The sequence below is a fragment of the Asterias rubens genome, chromosome 8 (assembly GCF_902459465.1).
Source record: "Asterias rubens chromosome 8, eAstRub1.3, whole genome shotgun sequence".
Lineage (NCBI taxonomy): Eukaryota > Metazoa > Echinodermata > Asteroidea > Forcipulatida > Asteriidae > Asterias > Asterias rubens.
The window spans coordinates 6,662,833-6,678,794 of NC_047069.1; the positions used below are offsets into that span (position 1 = coordinate 6,662,833).

A 15,962-nucleotide genomic window follows, 5' to 3' on the forward strand; every position below is an offset into this window, starting at 1 on the left:
CCTTTAAAGGCAGTGGACACTATCGGTAATTACTCAAAATAATTATTAGCATAAAACCTTACTTGGTAACGAGTAATGGGGAGCTGCAGTAGATAGTATAAAACATTCTGAGAAACGGCTCCCTCTGAAGTTCAGTAATTTTCGAGAAAGAAGAAATTTTCCAAAAATTTGATTTCGAGACCTCAGAAATTGAAATCAAGCATCTGAAAGCACACAACTTCATGTGACAATGTTTTTTCTTTCATTATTATTACGCAACTTTTTTATGCATATGTTGAGATACGCCAAGTGAGAAGACTGGTCTTTGACAATTACCAATAGTGTCCAGTGTCTTTAAAGGTAGTGTCATGGACTGGTATTTGTCAATGCTTATTCATAGGCAAAATTGTAAAGACGGATCAATTATGTGACAGTCACATTATGTCAGTTGCAACTGAACAGTGTCTGATTGTTCAGAAAACAAGAACACATAACATCGAATCCATCACTGGCTTGAGGTGGCAACCACATATCGGGCCGCAGTATTGCAAACAAACACAAACCCTCCGAAATCTGAAAACCGATTTATGCATGATTAATTTCTCAGATTCAAATGTTTTGGGGTGCAAAATTAACCAAACCATGTAACTTTAAAGGGAATCCTTCCTCAAAATAGTTTTTTGCATCAACAAATGCAGTGCTACTCACTAAGTAAGTTTATTTTTGGAATGAGTATTTACCAATCTATGACCCTACCTTTAAAGATACTGGACACTATTGGTAATTGTCAAGAGCAGTCTTCTCACTTGCTGTATCTTAACATATGCATAAAATAACAAACCTGTGGAAATTTGAGCTCGATTCGTTGTTGGAGTTCCGAGATAAACACCCTTGTCACAAAGTTGTGTGCTTTCAGATTCTTGATTTCGAGACCTCAAATTCTAAATCTGAGGTCTCAAAATCAAATTCATGGAAGATTACTTCTTTCTCGAAAACTACGTCACTTCAGAGGGAGCCGTTTCTCACAATGTTTTATACTATCAACCTCTCCCCACTACTCGTTACCAAGTGAGGTTTTATGCTAATAATTAGTTTGAGTAACTACCAATACTGTCCACTGCCTGTAAAGCGTGCTTATTTTTGTTTTCTATTATGAAATAATGTCACGACAAGACTTAAAAATGTACGATAAGATACAGTAATAAAAGTATCTTTCATAAAAGTACAAATTGCAGAATTGTAAAATTATTTCAGATTGATTTTGTTGTCTTTCAGGTTGTTTACCAATAGGCCTAACTGACATCTGCTTGAAATCCATGAACAATTCCAGCTGATAAGGGCTCAATTCACTGGTTTCCCAACTGGGGTAGGATAAACGTATACCCTGATTTGAACTTGCAAAGTACCAAATAGTGCCAAATAGGTATAATCTTGGGTGGAAACATCCTATTCTACTTACAAGCTATCCTATACGGGGTATACTGTTACCCCGTCTGGATCCCATATAACCTAAAGAGGAGAACACCAGGGCCCAAATTGAATAAAGCCTTAGAAGCATAAATAGTGAAACATTACTTAAACGTTTCACTAGACAAAATTGCATTAAGTTTACATGGTTGTGTTTGGTGTCCAACTAAATTTTTGCTAACCAAAGAAATTTTTCACTGCTTAACAGCTTAATGAAATTGGGCCTAGTTCTTCACTTGGGAAACAACCCTCAGGTGACATTATCATCTCAGGCTACAGTACACAGGCTAGACCACCGACACTTTCATCTGTGATGTTCCTCAAGCGTAGCTGTTCCTGTCGTACAGCTTTTGCCACATCCGGGGCAGCAACCTCCACAGGGGCACCCCCATTCGACACTCTCCCCCTCTCTGCTTCAAAATCACCTCTGACCCGTCCCAATTGATCAATGTTCCCACCCTCCACACCATTCTCAACTGATGAAGCACTGTTAACGCCATGGCCCCGTAACATGGAAGAAAACTGGTCTGTGGATAACTTGAGCAGATGCTTGCATGTAACCGACAGCTCTTTATCAATGGCTTGCAGAGCCGTTGCTATGGCAGTCTTGACTTGATTGACAGGTGGGAGGGGCTTAATGATGACATCATCTGGTAGCAGCTGGCACAGGTGCTGGCAGAGTAGGAGAAGGTCTGATTGATCCCTATATTGAAATGAAGACAAGGGGACTGTGTTGTTACTGTCTTTTTTTCCTCTTCTGATCTCACCGTTATTCAATCTTGACTGTATTGGAAACTTAAACTGCCCTATATGGGATAATTGCTGTATTATTTCATTTCTGCTTCGTTTTTGCAATTTTACAATGCACAAAACACAGCGCACACAAATATTTGTTGTATGTAATTCGTGCAAATGAAAGGGGTCACATATCTGCCAACATTTCAGATTGAATTGTTCAAATTTTTGAGATTACAGGCCTAAAAAATCAGAACATTCCCACTATTGATCAGAGACAGCAATGAACAAGATTTAAAAGATCTGGAGAAAGATGGTTAAACGGTCAGATTTTTCTTAATACTAACGCTTAGATTCAATCACCTATAAAGGCTCCCGCACAATGGTGCGTTCCAGTGGATTGCGCTGGGTATGCTTGAAACATTTATTTGTGCCTAGAGTGTGTCCAGTTTTTGAAATGCTCCCTACACAAGCAATTTTTATTTAGTAATTTTGGTTTTACCCATATACACCGATATATTCAGTACTTTCCCCGAATTCTGTGAACAAAATCACTGGCATATTCCTGGGGTGGGATTCAAACCCACGACCTTTGCAATGCTAGAGCAGCGTCTTACCAACTAGACAAGATTTTTATTTCTCCGCTAGATCAAAGATCTTACCTGCTGTGGACAACTACTCTCCTCCTATGTGGACCTTCAGATGCCAGAATCTGGACCCTCATTAGACTGAGCAACCCATGGGGACAAATAAGCTCTTGCCCCCTCAAACTTTGGAAGCCCATGGGACCTCTCAGGAGACCGTCAAGGCAAAGTAGATTGCTGCACTTGGACGTCACAATCAAAGATGTAGCAAGCTGAAGGGCATCTAGTGCTTGAATGTCACAGTCATACTGACTTGCTAAAAAGTCAACAAGTGGAAAGAAAATGTTTATTCTTCAAAGGAGGTTTGCAAGATGAGAATATCTCATAAAGTTGTGAAGGCTTTGAAATTGAGTTGAACTGCTTTGTTCATCAGGTATAAAAATACAAAAGATTTAAATTCCAATTGTACAGCAACAGATAAAATACAAAATTGTCAAGATTGCACAAGATCAAGATATACCAAAGACCAGACCAAATCTCACAACGCTTCCCAGCAGAAATTTAGCCCTGATGGTGTAAAACTCATCAGGATTGACAAACTGTGCACTCTTTTTGCCTTTAGGGTAGAGCCATTACATAATGTGAATTTGATGAAATACCTGTTTTGTTTTTTAAATTCATTGAACTTTTTTCTTTGATTGACGCAATTCACCTGACGCCACAAGCAGTGTGACTCCCAATGACGATGTTGGTGCAATTAAAAATAGCTTGTCATAATTTGACCAAGTAGGGTACAACACAATTTGGGTGATGATTGACTAAGGCTGCTTTTTATGGGCAGACAGTTTATTGGTGCTTCTTGGTCTTGAAGCCATTCTTTATATTTTCTTGTGGGGGAAAATAATTTGCATACCTGATCTTGCTGCATCAAGTGGTTTTACTTCCAATTTTCCAGTCACAAGATCGGAAACATGCAACACAACAGTGCCACAACTCTGCATTCTATTAGCCCTGTTTGACTGCAGCGTTGCAGGCCCTCGATTGACTCCTTCAGGCAGGACGCCTGCTGAGGATTCACTCCACTTCAGCATCACGTCAAACTTGGCGATTGACCCACTCTGGAATTCAGGGATATTTGTAATGGCTATCAACGTCATGACGAGTCCTGGTTGCAAAACGGTCATCCCATCCTTGTTCTTCATTGAGTCCGTCTTCAACCTCTTCCCCACCGGCTCCTCTACTGGTTGTGATGTTGATGGCCTTGATGGGTTGGGCAGTGTACAGGCTGCGGTGGGGGCTACTGATTTGACTTTGCAAACGGATGTAGCGGCTGAGCAGAGACTAGTCTGGCTTGTGGCAATCGGAATGAGGGATGCAGTGATGTTTGAAATGTTCCTACAAGATATCAAAACAAAAGGCAACTTGTGAATGTCTTGTTTCAATATAGGAGAAAATAGAACTAGCTTTTGCAAAATGCTTACCAACCAAAAGAATCTATGGTTTAACCACAAAAAATAGATAACGGTCTAGCGTTTCGACCCTAGCAGAGTCTTTCTTGAAGGCTAAATGAGCAAGACTATGGTTGAAACAACATGCATTAACTATTTTTTGCATTAAGTTTCAATACACTGTTCTTTTTTACTGCATAATTATTAGATTTAGACATTGTCAACATCATGTTTTTATTGGTAACCTAAGATCTTGTTTCATAATGTCAAAATGTCTGTATCAGTATTTGTGTTACTCTTTTAATACCCACCTGCCTGTTTGGTTACAGACTTCAACACCTACAATCCACTGATTGGCAACAATGCGCTGCCAACTACCCAAGCTCCTCAGGGTTCCATGTTCAGCCCTATCCATCTCCACTGCATCTTCATCTTTACCAGAGAGGTCACAGAAGCAGGTCAAAGAAATCTGAATGTATCAAAAACTCACATAAGTTAGAAATGACTTATTCCTTATCACTTGGCAGCTAAACTTGCTACCTTGGACCACCCCTGGGCCTGAATTTTAGTGGAATTCCCTGCTTACAGCCTGTATAATCGCATGTTTGTAAGGGCGCTGTAAAATTAAGCGCAGATTTCTGTTGTAAGCAGCGCCATGAATCAGGCCCCGGGCCCAATTTCATGAAGCCTGTAAGCACAACAGATTGCTTAGTACAAAAATCATGATCAGCAAAAATTGGTTACTAAGCCAGAATACCATACAGTTACTATTGCCGAGACTGGGTACCCCAATCATTTCTTGCTTAGCTAAGAAATTTGCTAAGTAGAGTGGCCCTGTTTAGAGCTTACGTGTGGCATTTGTGTAGGTGACTCCTGTCCTGCGGCCATTTTGTACAATGCATCGTGGGCTTGAAGGATAAGTTGTTCTTTCCGATCGTACCGTTTCTCTGAAGATCTAAGAGCTACCATTCCAGTCTAGGGTAATTAAAAAGTTTGGATCAAAACTTGTCATTATTGGTAGAGCGCTCGTAATATGAAAGTGCAGGTAAAGATTTGATCTCAATTTTATATCACTTTGTAGGACCTTTAGATCACAAGAGGGAATTTACTGGATAACTTTACAAGGATACAGCCAAGTGAAAAACATTCACACTTCAATTTTCCAGTGGCATATACATGTAGAAGCAAACTTTATTTCTAAAACTAAGGCGGGGGCTTTAAATGGATCTAATCCAGAGCTGCAAACTCTTCTGGATTCTTCTGAAAGTTCTCTGAAAATTAACCAATCTTTCCATGTTCTGATGAATTTGTTTTTTTAAATCTCACTGATACTGAAAAAAAGTTTTGAACGCACTTCTAAATTTCTCCCTTATTGTTGAAGAAAATGTCCTGGCTGTAAGATGCAACTGTTGCCAGCTCTGCAAAGCATTCATTTTTGCAATTTTCCAATTTTGTTTTCTATTTTGTTTTCTTGGGGAGGGGGGGGGGGCAGGAGAAGAGACAAGAGTTCCCCCTGGGTGCAGAGTGAATCCCTTGACTGCCTTCTTTTACCTGTATTTGAGCCTCGAGAGCCTGTACTGCAGACAAAAGATTCTCAGCACATGGCACGTTTCTTGGTAATGCAGTCTCTCCATTTTCCTGGGGGAAAAAAGAGGAAATATATTTACGTAGGTTTGACACAATTACCACAGAAGTTCTTGAACTTCCCAACATACATTTTATGATTTCATTTACAATTTAGCTGTTCTTGCCTTTATACATGTGGAAACACAATCAAATCTAGAAGCCAAGTCGACAAGCTGTCTAAAATGCTGAAACAAGTCTTCTACACTGCAGCTAAAAATGTCCTCCTTGAAAAAGAACACTTTAATTAACAAATCTTCATGGTCCCAATTATAAGGGGCTGTTATTTTGATCAAAGCAGGCCTGTGGCTGTTTAATTTGAACTCTGGTCAAGTTACTGTATGCGCATGCCCCCCTATGTATCATATCTATAGAAAGCATGGGTACGCATGTATTAAACCAGGTGAGAGTTCATAATTCCATGTACAGCCACAGGCATGCTTTGATCATGATGAAACATCTCTTAAAGGGGTACCGTACTGTCATCAGGATCATAGAGTCTGTCAATTATGCGACCATCACCTATCCCCCCCTCCCCCACTAAGGAAAGTTTGGACAACAGGGCCCAGTTTCATAGACCTGCTTAAAGGCAGTAGACACTATTGGTAATTACTCAAAATAATTATTAGCATAAAACCTTTCTTGGTGACGAGTAATGGGGAGAGGTTGATGGTATAAAACATTGTGAGAAACGGCTCCCTCTGAAGTGCCATAGTTTTCGAGAAAGAAGTAATTTTCCACGAATTTGATTTCGAGACCTCAGATTTAGAACTTGAGGTCTCGAAATCAACCATCTAAATGCACACAACTTCATGTGACTAGGGTGTTTTTTTCTTTCATTATTATCTCGCAAGTTCGATGACCGATTGAGCTCAAATTTTCACAGGTTTATTTTATGCATATGTTGAGATACACCAACTGTGAAGGCTAGTCTTTGACAATTACCAATAGTGTCCATTGCCTTTAAGAAGCACAAGTAGCCAAGCACAAAATAATTGTGGTTACCAGAATAAGTTTACCAGCCAAAATCTGATGTCGCATGTACAATTTATGACTGGTACCCTGCTCATTTAGGCTAAGCAGAACATTTTGAAGTATTTTTTCTGCTTAAAAAGTAGTGTAACTCTATGAAATTGGGCCCTGGTTCGAGTTGAAATACTTGCTTCAGTCATCCAATTGCAGCTGCCAAGATCAGTAAGCAGGAACCGCTCTCGATAAGCATCTGCCCCGCCTCCCAAGAGCAAGACTTGCTCCGCTCCAAAGGACATGAAATCCCCCACTAGTACTGTGTGATAGCCGGCCCACTCAACAGCAACCTGTAGTGCAAGAGGAAAGAAGCACAAGAAATAAATCAACCATATCTACAAGACTAGAGATGGATTCTTTTCAAAACCATAGCTTCAAGTTCAAGTTAGGCTCTGCCCTGGGCTGAGTTTGTAATTTTGAAAATGTAAGTTTTTGTATCAGGACTGTTAACAGGTGGTTATCGGAGGCTGGAACCAACAGAATACTCAAGTTGTGGTTTCAAAATAGCAGGGCTAAAATTTAACACCGAACCAGTCTCACAAATCCTAATGAGTAGCACCCATGAAGCAAAAAAATTAATCCTCTCATCATTTGTTTATGTGCTACATTGTAACCAATGCAAATGCAATTTAATGGGTTGTTAGAGAGAACAAAAAACATGAGAAATTCCATTCTGATGCTACTGTCGATGATAAAAACACTGGCAATGATTGAAGAAGTCATCAAGATGATGTTCAAGATGATGTTCTCATAACAACGACAACATGCCTCAAAAGATTTTCGCCAAACAGCACACATTTTTCCGCTGGTCGACTGTACGACAATCAGCTCCTCTGCACCCGAAACCATGGCAACAGAAATTCTGCAGGAATCACTGAAGGGGAGGCTGCAAACTCTCTGGACCACCCCTCCATTAGCTTCAACCAGTTGGAACTGGTTCGTGGCTGCCCAAACCACTTCTCTTGACAGTCTTCCACCCCATTGGCTCATAGTGCTGAAGTGGATACAGGTTACGATATTTGAATATTCATGAGGCATGATGGTAATACTGTCTTTTATTGGCTGGGAATCATGTAATCTAACCACAGTCCATTTATGAACCGGTCGGTCAAAAATAGCCGTGCTTGAATGCCAATCGGCTTCGGTCTGCTTCTCCATTCCTATGGCAACCGCATCATCATGTATCAACCCAAACCACTTAAGAGTGTTGGAGAGTTTCCACATGTGTTGTTTAAAACTTATTACGTCAACTTTCTTTCCATTTGATCTCGGACTCGCACACGTGATACAAATGCATCTTTGGTGTTCCCAGCAGAGTGTGGGACCATCAGCAAGTCCAACATTGGACAACTTGCTTAAAGAATACCCCAAGCTGATGGAGCCGTAGACCATAAATTTCCACTTTTGTACTGATAATAAGATGATGATTATCCGAACTCGGTTAGAGCTCCCACCATCCCCAGCACTCTGGATTCGTTTGGTTTTAGTTTCGGTTTCAACAACGACACATGGCATTTTTAATCCTGTCAGATCATCCACAACATTCGACAATGCGACGAGTCTGAGCAATCTGGATGTTGAGTCAATGGGTAGAATGGCTTTGTTCTTTCCTGGTTCAAAGCTGCCACTTTTTGTTGAGAAACGGAAAGATTCGGCCAAAACTGATGGTGGCTTAGTAATGTTGTTTACATCATGTGTTTGATGGGCGGGTCCGTCTTCAGCGCCTCCTACCCATGGACATGGTGTTAAACTTAAAGATGAGATCTTTATGAGTTGATCGCCAACTGATGTGTACAAAAACTTCGACATCGTTTCAACTGGAGTAATAGTTAGAGTGATTGGATTTTATTTTATTAAAACAACCCAAAGTGTTATTGGCGGTGTGTGGCTTGTGTTGATCAGCCCGCGAAATTGTGTTCAAAACCAAATTGCATATTATTGGGGAATTTCCGAGTCGTGACAGCTGCAGTTTACATGCATCATAACATAAGAAGTCCAGGTACCAGCTCAAGGTCTGGTTCCCAGCTCATTAACATACTTAAGCGATACACTTTTTTGCAGGGAATACAGACTATGGCTACCAGACTATACTTCGCCACATTGAAGACCAAAACACTCGGAGCACTTCGCAGACGAAAAAACCTTCACGGAAATCTCTCAAATTTCACATTCAGGGGCCACATTTTGGACGCAGACAAAAAAAGCTTTATCTGCATGCTCTGGAGGATGTACTGTGTCGAGGTTTGTGATCTTATGAGCTTCTGAATTCTCTGGGACGTCACGACAAACAACCGGTAAGTTTGTAAACATGTTTTCTGCTGAATGCGTGCTCAGCTGACATAATTAAAAAAGTTGTGTAAATTTTTTATCGTCCGTGAAACTGTTGTACACGGTCCAATGGCATGCTGCGCTGAATATATCGTCTGGTCGAAGATAGCTGTTTTAGGGGGAAACAAAAGAGTCTGCAGGTCCTGCTACCTACGTACATGTATGTTCCAGTTTTTTTAAATTAGAAATGAAATAAATGAGTACCTTATTTACTCAACTCAACCCCCCAAATGCAATATTCATTTGGTAAAAAACATGGAGGAAGAAAAAGTGGTGTTTTCTATTTTTTTTTAATTTTGCGTAATCTGCCACCACCATTTCACTTATTCTTTTACCAAAATTAGATACTATTTTATTTCTTAATGAATGAAAAAGTGGCAGGACACAGAAACCTTACCATGTCATTTCTTGCTTGCCTTATTTTATTTTTTTTTAGCCAAGAAGTTTGCTTGCTTTTTAGCAGAATTTTCTGCTTATTTTTTTTTATCGTGCTTATCATCAGCTGGCAAGGGCACTATCCACTATGAATTATTTTATGAAGTGTCAAAATCATGCTTACTTCTTGCTTTTGTTTGTACGCACCATATATTGGCTGGCACAAATTAAAAATTTTATTCAAAATAAAAAGATTGCACCTGACATAGGCCTAATGAATGCCAGTTGCGACACTAAGCCATATGTACATGATGAGCTCACACTATCTATCAATTGGTAGGCTTACATAATACACCTATCAATTGTAAGACGCACTGTAGGACCCCGGGGAGGGTGCGTTAAATCTGCGTCTTTACTCTCAAAAAGTGACGGTGGGTACGTAAAAATCCACAGTGGTCAGTCAAAAAATCTGTAAGAGGTGCGTCGAGGTAGGTCATGTTCTGTCGTCGATGTCCATTTCAACATGTATTTTGTTTATTTGGTGGAGAATCAAATAATGAAGCCACCTTCCCCTCCCTGCCTTCGTATTTGCATTATATTTGCTCGATTTAATGTGACCGCGATCGTGATTGTGATCGTTTATTTTGCAGTAAAACACGCATCCGCTGTAGCTCATCTGTCGAGCGCAATCAACAAATTTGCGCAACAATTTTGTGCGCAATTTGATACTTGCTCTATGCAGAATAGGCAGTTCCAATTGTGTATCAAGCAATTTGAAGATTGCGCACCATCATTCAGGCCCCTCTGTTTTCTGTGCGTTTTAATAGCTAGTGCGCTGGGAACCACTCGTCTCGAAAATCAAAAGGTACAACCTCGAACACCTCAACTGGTGCATGCACTTGCAAAACCGTGAAACTTGTTCTCGTAGGTATAAAGTTGAATTATTTGGTATTCACTGCGCCTGCGTCGTTTACAAGAGATTTTATGTGTGTCAGTTATGTACGTCCATGTTGCGTCGTTTTCCGCGATTGGTAAGTCAAAAACTCGTTCAGAGGTCCGTCCAAATCTGCAAAAAGTGTGTCAATTTTTTTACTCAGAGTGGGTCTTTGGACACGCAAATCTGACTCACACATGGACAGTGACGCACCCTCCCCGGGGGTTCTGTAGTGTGTCTTACAATGGATAGGTGTAAATTAATCACGTTGCCAGTGTAGAACTTTGACTTATTTTTCGGAAATAATTTCTTCCATGGAATTTGTTGTTAGCTGTGAACTCGTTGAAAGGTTGTAGTAAGGGATATTAAGAAGATGTAAAAACATGAAAAATCAAGAACATTTTAGTCAAATTTGTGTTCGCACTGTAAAGAAGCTTTATACCCAGAACATCAGTGCATCACACTGACTGACATCTTACCAGGCCCTAGACAAACAATTGGGCCTGTACTGTTTGGAACTGGGACTACGCTGGTCCTTAAAAAGTATTCTTAGCCTATGGTATTGAATATTAACAGGATAGTGGATACAAATACACAGGCACAGTCTAAAAGGTTGACTAAATAAATTGGATACTAAATGCTTTTTGTTTGGTGTGCTTGTTTTTTTTACAGCTGTGTAGACTGTAGAATACATTTACCTGCCAAAATATCATTTTACACGTGTACCTTTTGTGACTGGTTTCCTGCTCATTTTTGCTTATTAGGAAAGTGATGAGCAATATTTTCTGCACTACATGTAGTTTGAAACAATTGAAGCTGATTTCAGCTGGGCAGGAAGTTGTTTACCTTTCGTACGTCACTCTGTCCATTGTTTTGACACATCACAACATGACCCACTTGTGAAATAACTCATAGGGATTGCTTCATATTTTTTTAAAACAACCAGTGCCGCCATTGAAAGTTGGAGTAGGTAGCATTAAAAATGTCAGGAAATGACATTAGAGGGGTAGATTAGAACTGTCATCTTGACACACATGGTGCATTACCAGGGCTGGATTTCACAAAGTACAAAGATTCATCTTAAGATGAGTTGTCCATAGTAATTTGTATTGTGACATCACATTTTGTTTCGCAATTAAGATTGATACACAATTAAGATTGATCTTTGCTCTTTTTGAAATCGGCCCCAGGCCATGTTGCCAGCAAGTAAGATCAAGTGGGTTATATTGAAGACGTCAGAGGTGTATGTACATGTACGAGGTGTACATGTCCATACAGATGAGGCATTTTCTTTAGGCCAAACAAAATAATATATGTGTGTTTCCGGTTACCCGGCCGACCCTAGAAAAACACGCCGACCCTATGGAATTTTATACATTTACAGACAAAATAAAATAAAACAACCCCAATCCCACTCCCCGTATGACAAAATACCACACGATTTTAACGTTTTTATATTTTAATGTTTCCTTTTTTCTAAAATATTTTCACATTTAAAATAAAGCATTAGAAAAAACACATTATCTTACGAGAAAAGACGTCGTTGATCCATGGTTGATCAAGTACTAGTATTGCAACGACGGAGGGACGAAGTGTAGCGTGTTGGGAGGTCGCTGCATGCGAGTTCGTAATGCTAGCAATCTGTTAATTGCGCTGCTCAATCTTGAGATTGCCAGCAGATGATGATTGAGCGATGTATGCTGACGGGCTGCGCTACGCCCTTGCATTTGCGCCGCCTGGAAACGCGCTAAAGTTCCCACGTGACACGTTGAGTCTTGTCTCAATGTGTTTATTGCTGGTTCGCGTAGATTTTACTTATAGAGGGCGTTTTATCTCACGCTGTTGCATCCTTCCAAAACGACCTCTAGCATTCAATGTTTCTTGTATTTTATTGTCGCACGCAAAGCAGCAACGACTACAGGCGTAGAATCTGCTTTTGTGTTATGTGGTTGCTTTTTGGGGCTTATTTTCTGTGTCATTTCAAGAGATTTTCGAGTTGAACTTGGACATCGTTGAATTTACAGGAAATTAACATGTATGCAAGGGCAAAAATATTTTTAACATTCGTTCCTACCCTAAGTTTTGAAGCAATAAAATAATTCAACAAAATAAAATATGTTTTCGTCCCTACCGACCCTAATTTTTTGCCCAGTGTAATAGGAAACACACATATTATTTTGTTTTGCCTTAGTGGAATACATGGTATTAACTTTCTGAGCATGTGGGTGTATTTAACAGCAAATTGACTTGTAAACTATCACAATTACAGTTTATCGTATTTTGAACGCGTAGTTGTTTTCTTGTCACGAAAGCCAAATAAACAATATTTGTCTTACTTTTGCATTGGTTTACAAATGCTCTCACCTCACACGTGTGGTCAAATTATGCAAATTGCTGGCTGACATTGCTATATAAAAATTAATTTACAAAATCTGAGACTGAAAGGATTATTGTTTACGAAGATTGACGTCGGAGTTTTGGAATTGTAGACTTATAAAAATGTTGTATTTAATCGAGTTAAATCTTCTGTGGTTTTGAATGACATTTTTATATTTTTTTTTATTATTATGTGACAAAAATGAGTTTAAGAAACAATTACTCTAAAATAAATGAAGGAATGAAAACACCTTGTTGAATAAAGTAGTCGGCTTTATTTTAGTTTTTATAAAAAAAAAATAGTAAGCAGACTCTAAAACAACAGTCTGAAAACAAAATGTTATTTTAATCAAAAGTTTTCTACAAGCACAGATTATTTTGCTGGACAAATGGTGTATTATAACCGGTATATTGGTATATTTTTCACGCTACTCTGTCACACCAATCAATATCATCCAAGGTTTTGAATGATAAACTATGCTAACCTATAATCATATCATATGGTGGATGAGTTGTGTTATATTTTATAATGGGGTACACAGTTTACCAAGCTAATGTGGGACCATTCAATACAAGGATTTTCAATGACAGACAGACTATCTGCAATATCGTACTATAATTTGATGAATACATCTATACAGTGTGTGTTCATGGACAAAGTCATACAACTGTCTGACCGTTGAATAAATAACCATAGGGACTTTGAAGAAGGAAGCTACCTATAATGCCTGCTTGCAATACGATACCTTATTGTGAATGCTACACAGTGCACAATTATCCCAGACACTGTCTGACCATTTAATAATATCAACTGTGGTTTGAAAGAATGGACTTCACGTCAGCTGCACTGGGATATCATATGGTGCAAGGTTACCTGTATGATAATACCGTAGTTTCCTGCATACAAGATGCGACTTATCTGACTTTCCAAAAAAAATTACTGTGTCTTATCTAACATTACCACTTATCTGATATCGCTTGAGTTCATTGTGAAGATCACTGTGTGAAACCTTACATTATACTGTAAAATAATCCTTTCTTTCTGCCATTGTTACCCTACGTGCTATCACTTGATTAAAATCAAACCTACACGGTACACCCGTTGTGTAATTTTAACAAGCTTTGACGAATCTTACCAAAGAACGAAGTCACTGTCCACAATAATTTAGTGATGCTGCATGAACCAGCAAAGACCCATGCTGTACATGGCTGTTTAATAATACACCAGTGACACATTCTAGTCTATTTTGTAACAGCAAGTCCTTTTTATATGATGTTATTGTGTAAAGCACACATTACACTGTCAAATAATGTTTTCATCATAAGTTGTGGTCAGCTAATGTAAATTTTATCATTTCTAAGTCTGTGCGTTTACGATTGTAAACGTGTAAATAACTGTTTCTGAAACAGCCAGTTTACACCAGCAACTTGCCTAACCGTTCGTTTTTAAGAAACAGCATTTTGAGCTGAATTGTTTTATTATTATTATCCCATAGAATGATTTAGCGATAGTTGAGGAAGATAGTTATTATTTTTCACCGTCCCACCAGAGGGCTATCAGTTGTGATGACTCTGATAGCCCAAAGATATTTTCACCATTCTTCGGCTAGCAGGCCGCCATTAATTTCAGGTCTGGTGTAGAGCTGTGTTGCATCTAAACGGTGGTGCGCCTTACACATTTTAACTTGTACATTTACTTAATAATTCTGTGTACAGTTGTTCCATATTACACAACCCAAGCAATTGAGTGGTTATAAATGGTGGGTCAACTCACTGGAAAATTGTCTCGAGAGTAGAGGGGTTTTCAAAATCAAAGAGACGCCACTCATGAGTTTTCACTCAGTCAGCAAACTTTGGTTTGCTGCCTGATTTGTGTTAACTAGACAAGCCGCTATTCCATTTGCAATTGATGCTGCAGTTGTAGTGTGAGGGTTTCACTCAACAATCAACAGACTCGCCAATAACACCTCAATACTATCTATGAGCCCTGAATTTATTTCCAATCACTCTGTTTGTGAATTTCATGGGTGACCGGTGGGTAAGGGACTTGAGGGACATTGGAAAACTAAATGAGATTTGGGATATTTGAAATGAAGGCAGGGAAAGTAACATCTTTGTTATTGTGTGGAGATAAGAAGTGGTTTTGGAACTGAGTCACAGTACGTGTAATTTACTGCACATGGATGGTGAGGATGTAGGGAAATGGAAGAATCATGATTCAATGCGAAAACTAAATGAGATTTGGGATATTTGAAATGAAGGCAGGGAAAGTAACATCTTTGTTATTGTGTGGAGATAAGAAGTGGTTTTGGAACTGAGTCACAGACGTGAAATTTACTGCACATGGATGGTGAGGATGTACGGCAATGGAAGAATCATGATTCAATGCGACCAAACTTGACAGCTGTCATGATAATCTACAAATCTCTTCCTAAAAAACCCACATTGTTAGCTCGAAGTGCACCTGCGATTAGTTTGGAAAAAGAGGAAATTCTATGTGAAATGGAAAAATTTATACATTATTTTTGAGAATGAATGTGTCAGAACCAGTTTAGGCTGACAACTGCATAGCTGTTCTACTTTTTATAGATCAAGATTTGAAAAGGAACATTTCTTTTCATGCAAAACATGCCCCCTCCCGACCAGCCAACCCCAGGCGTTTGCAGTTTGCACTCACTAGAGGGAAATGAGCGGACGACACCTAGTTTTGTACGGTATTCTTAGAACACACTTTTTTCTTTTCTTATTTCTTCTGTTTACAGAACCCTGACAAATTTATCAATATTAACAACAATGCACCATAATGCACACATTGCAGTTAGTTTTGACCGGACTGGTTCTGTCCTGAGTTTACCTGAGTTTGCACTTAAATCACTGATAACATAATGCATTGTGATTTTATACAATTGCAGTACTGAAGTTATGTATGCCTACTGTACACTGATTTTGTACAATAATCAACGATACATTCACACCAATTAGCTCTTTCCAAAACTGTTTGTAATCCTGATTTACACCCATGGTCAAGGCCGAGATTGGCAAAAAGATTTTTGTCATTAAGCAATGATATGCCTTTAATTATCTCAC

General features: G+C 39.2%; 1 protein-coding gene across 1 annotated transcript; it reads right to left on the reverse strand.

Annotated features, from left to right (window-relative positions):
• Window positions 1-1,058: 1,058 nt before the first annotated feature.
• On the reverse strand, window positions 1,059-8,773 carry LOC117293883 (Fanconi anemia group B protein-like). The gene is made up of 8 exons (XM_033776358.1): window positions 7,631-8,773; window positions 7,000-7,152; window positions 5,765-5,851; window positions 5,063-5,188; window positions 4,525-4,682; window positions 3,679-4,160; window positions 2,844-3,081; window positions 1,059-2,149 (listed from the first exon to the last, which is right to left on the reverse strand). The coding sequence occupies exons 1-8, from the start codon at window positions 8,669-8,671 to the stop codon at window positions 1,720-1,722; spliced, it is 2,715 nt and encodes a 904-aa protein (XP_033632249.1). The 5' UTR covers window positions 8,672-8,773; the 3' UTR covers window positions 1,059-1,719.
• Window positions 8,774-15,962: the final 7,189 nt, after the last annotated feature.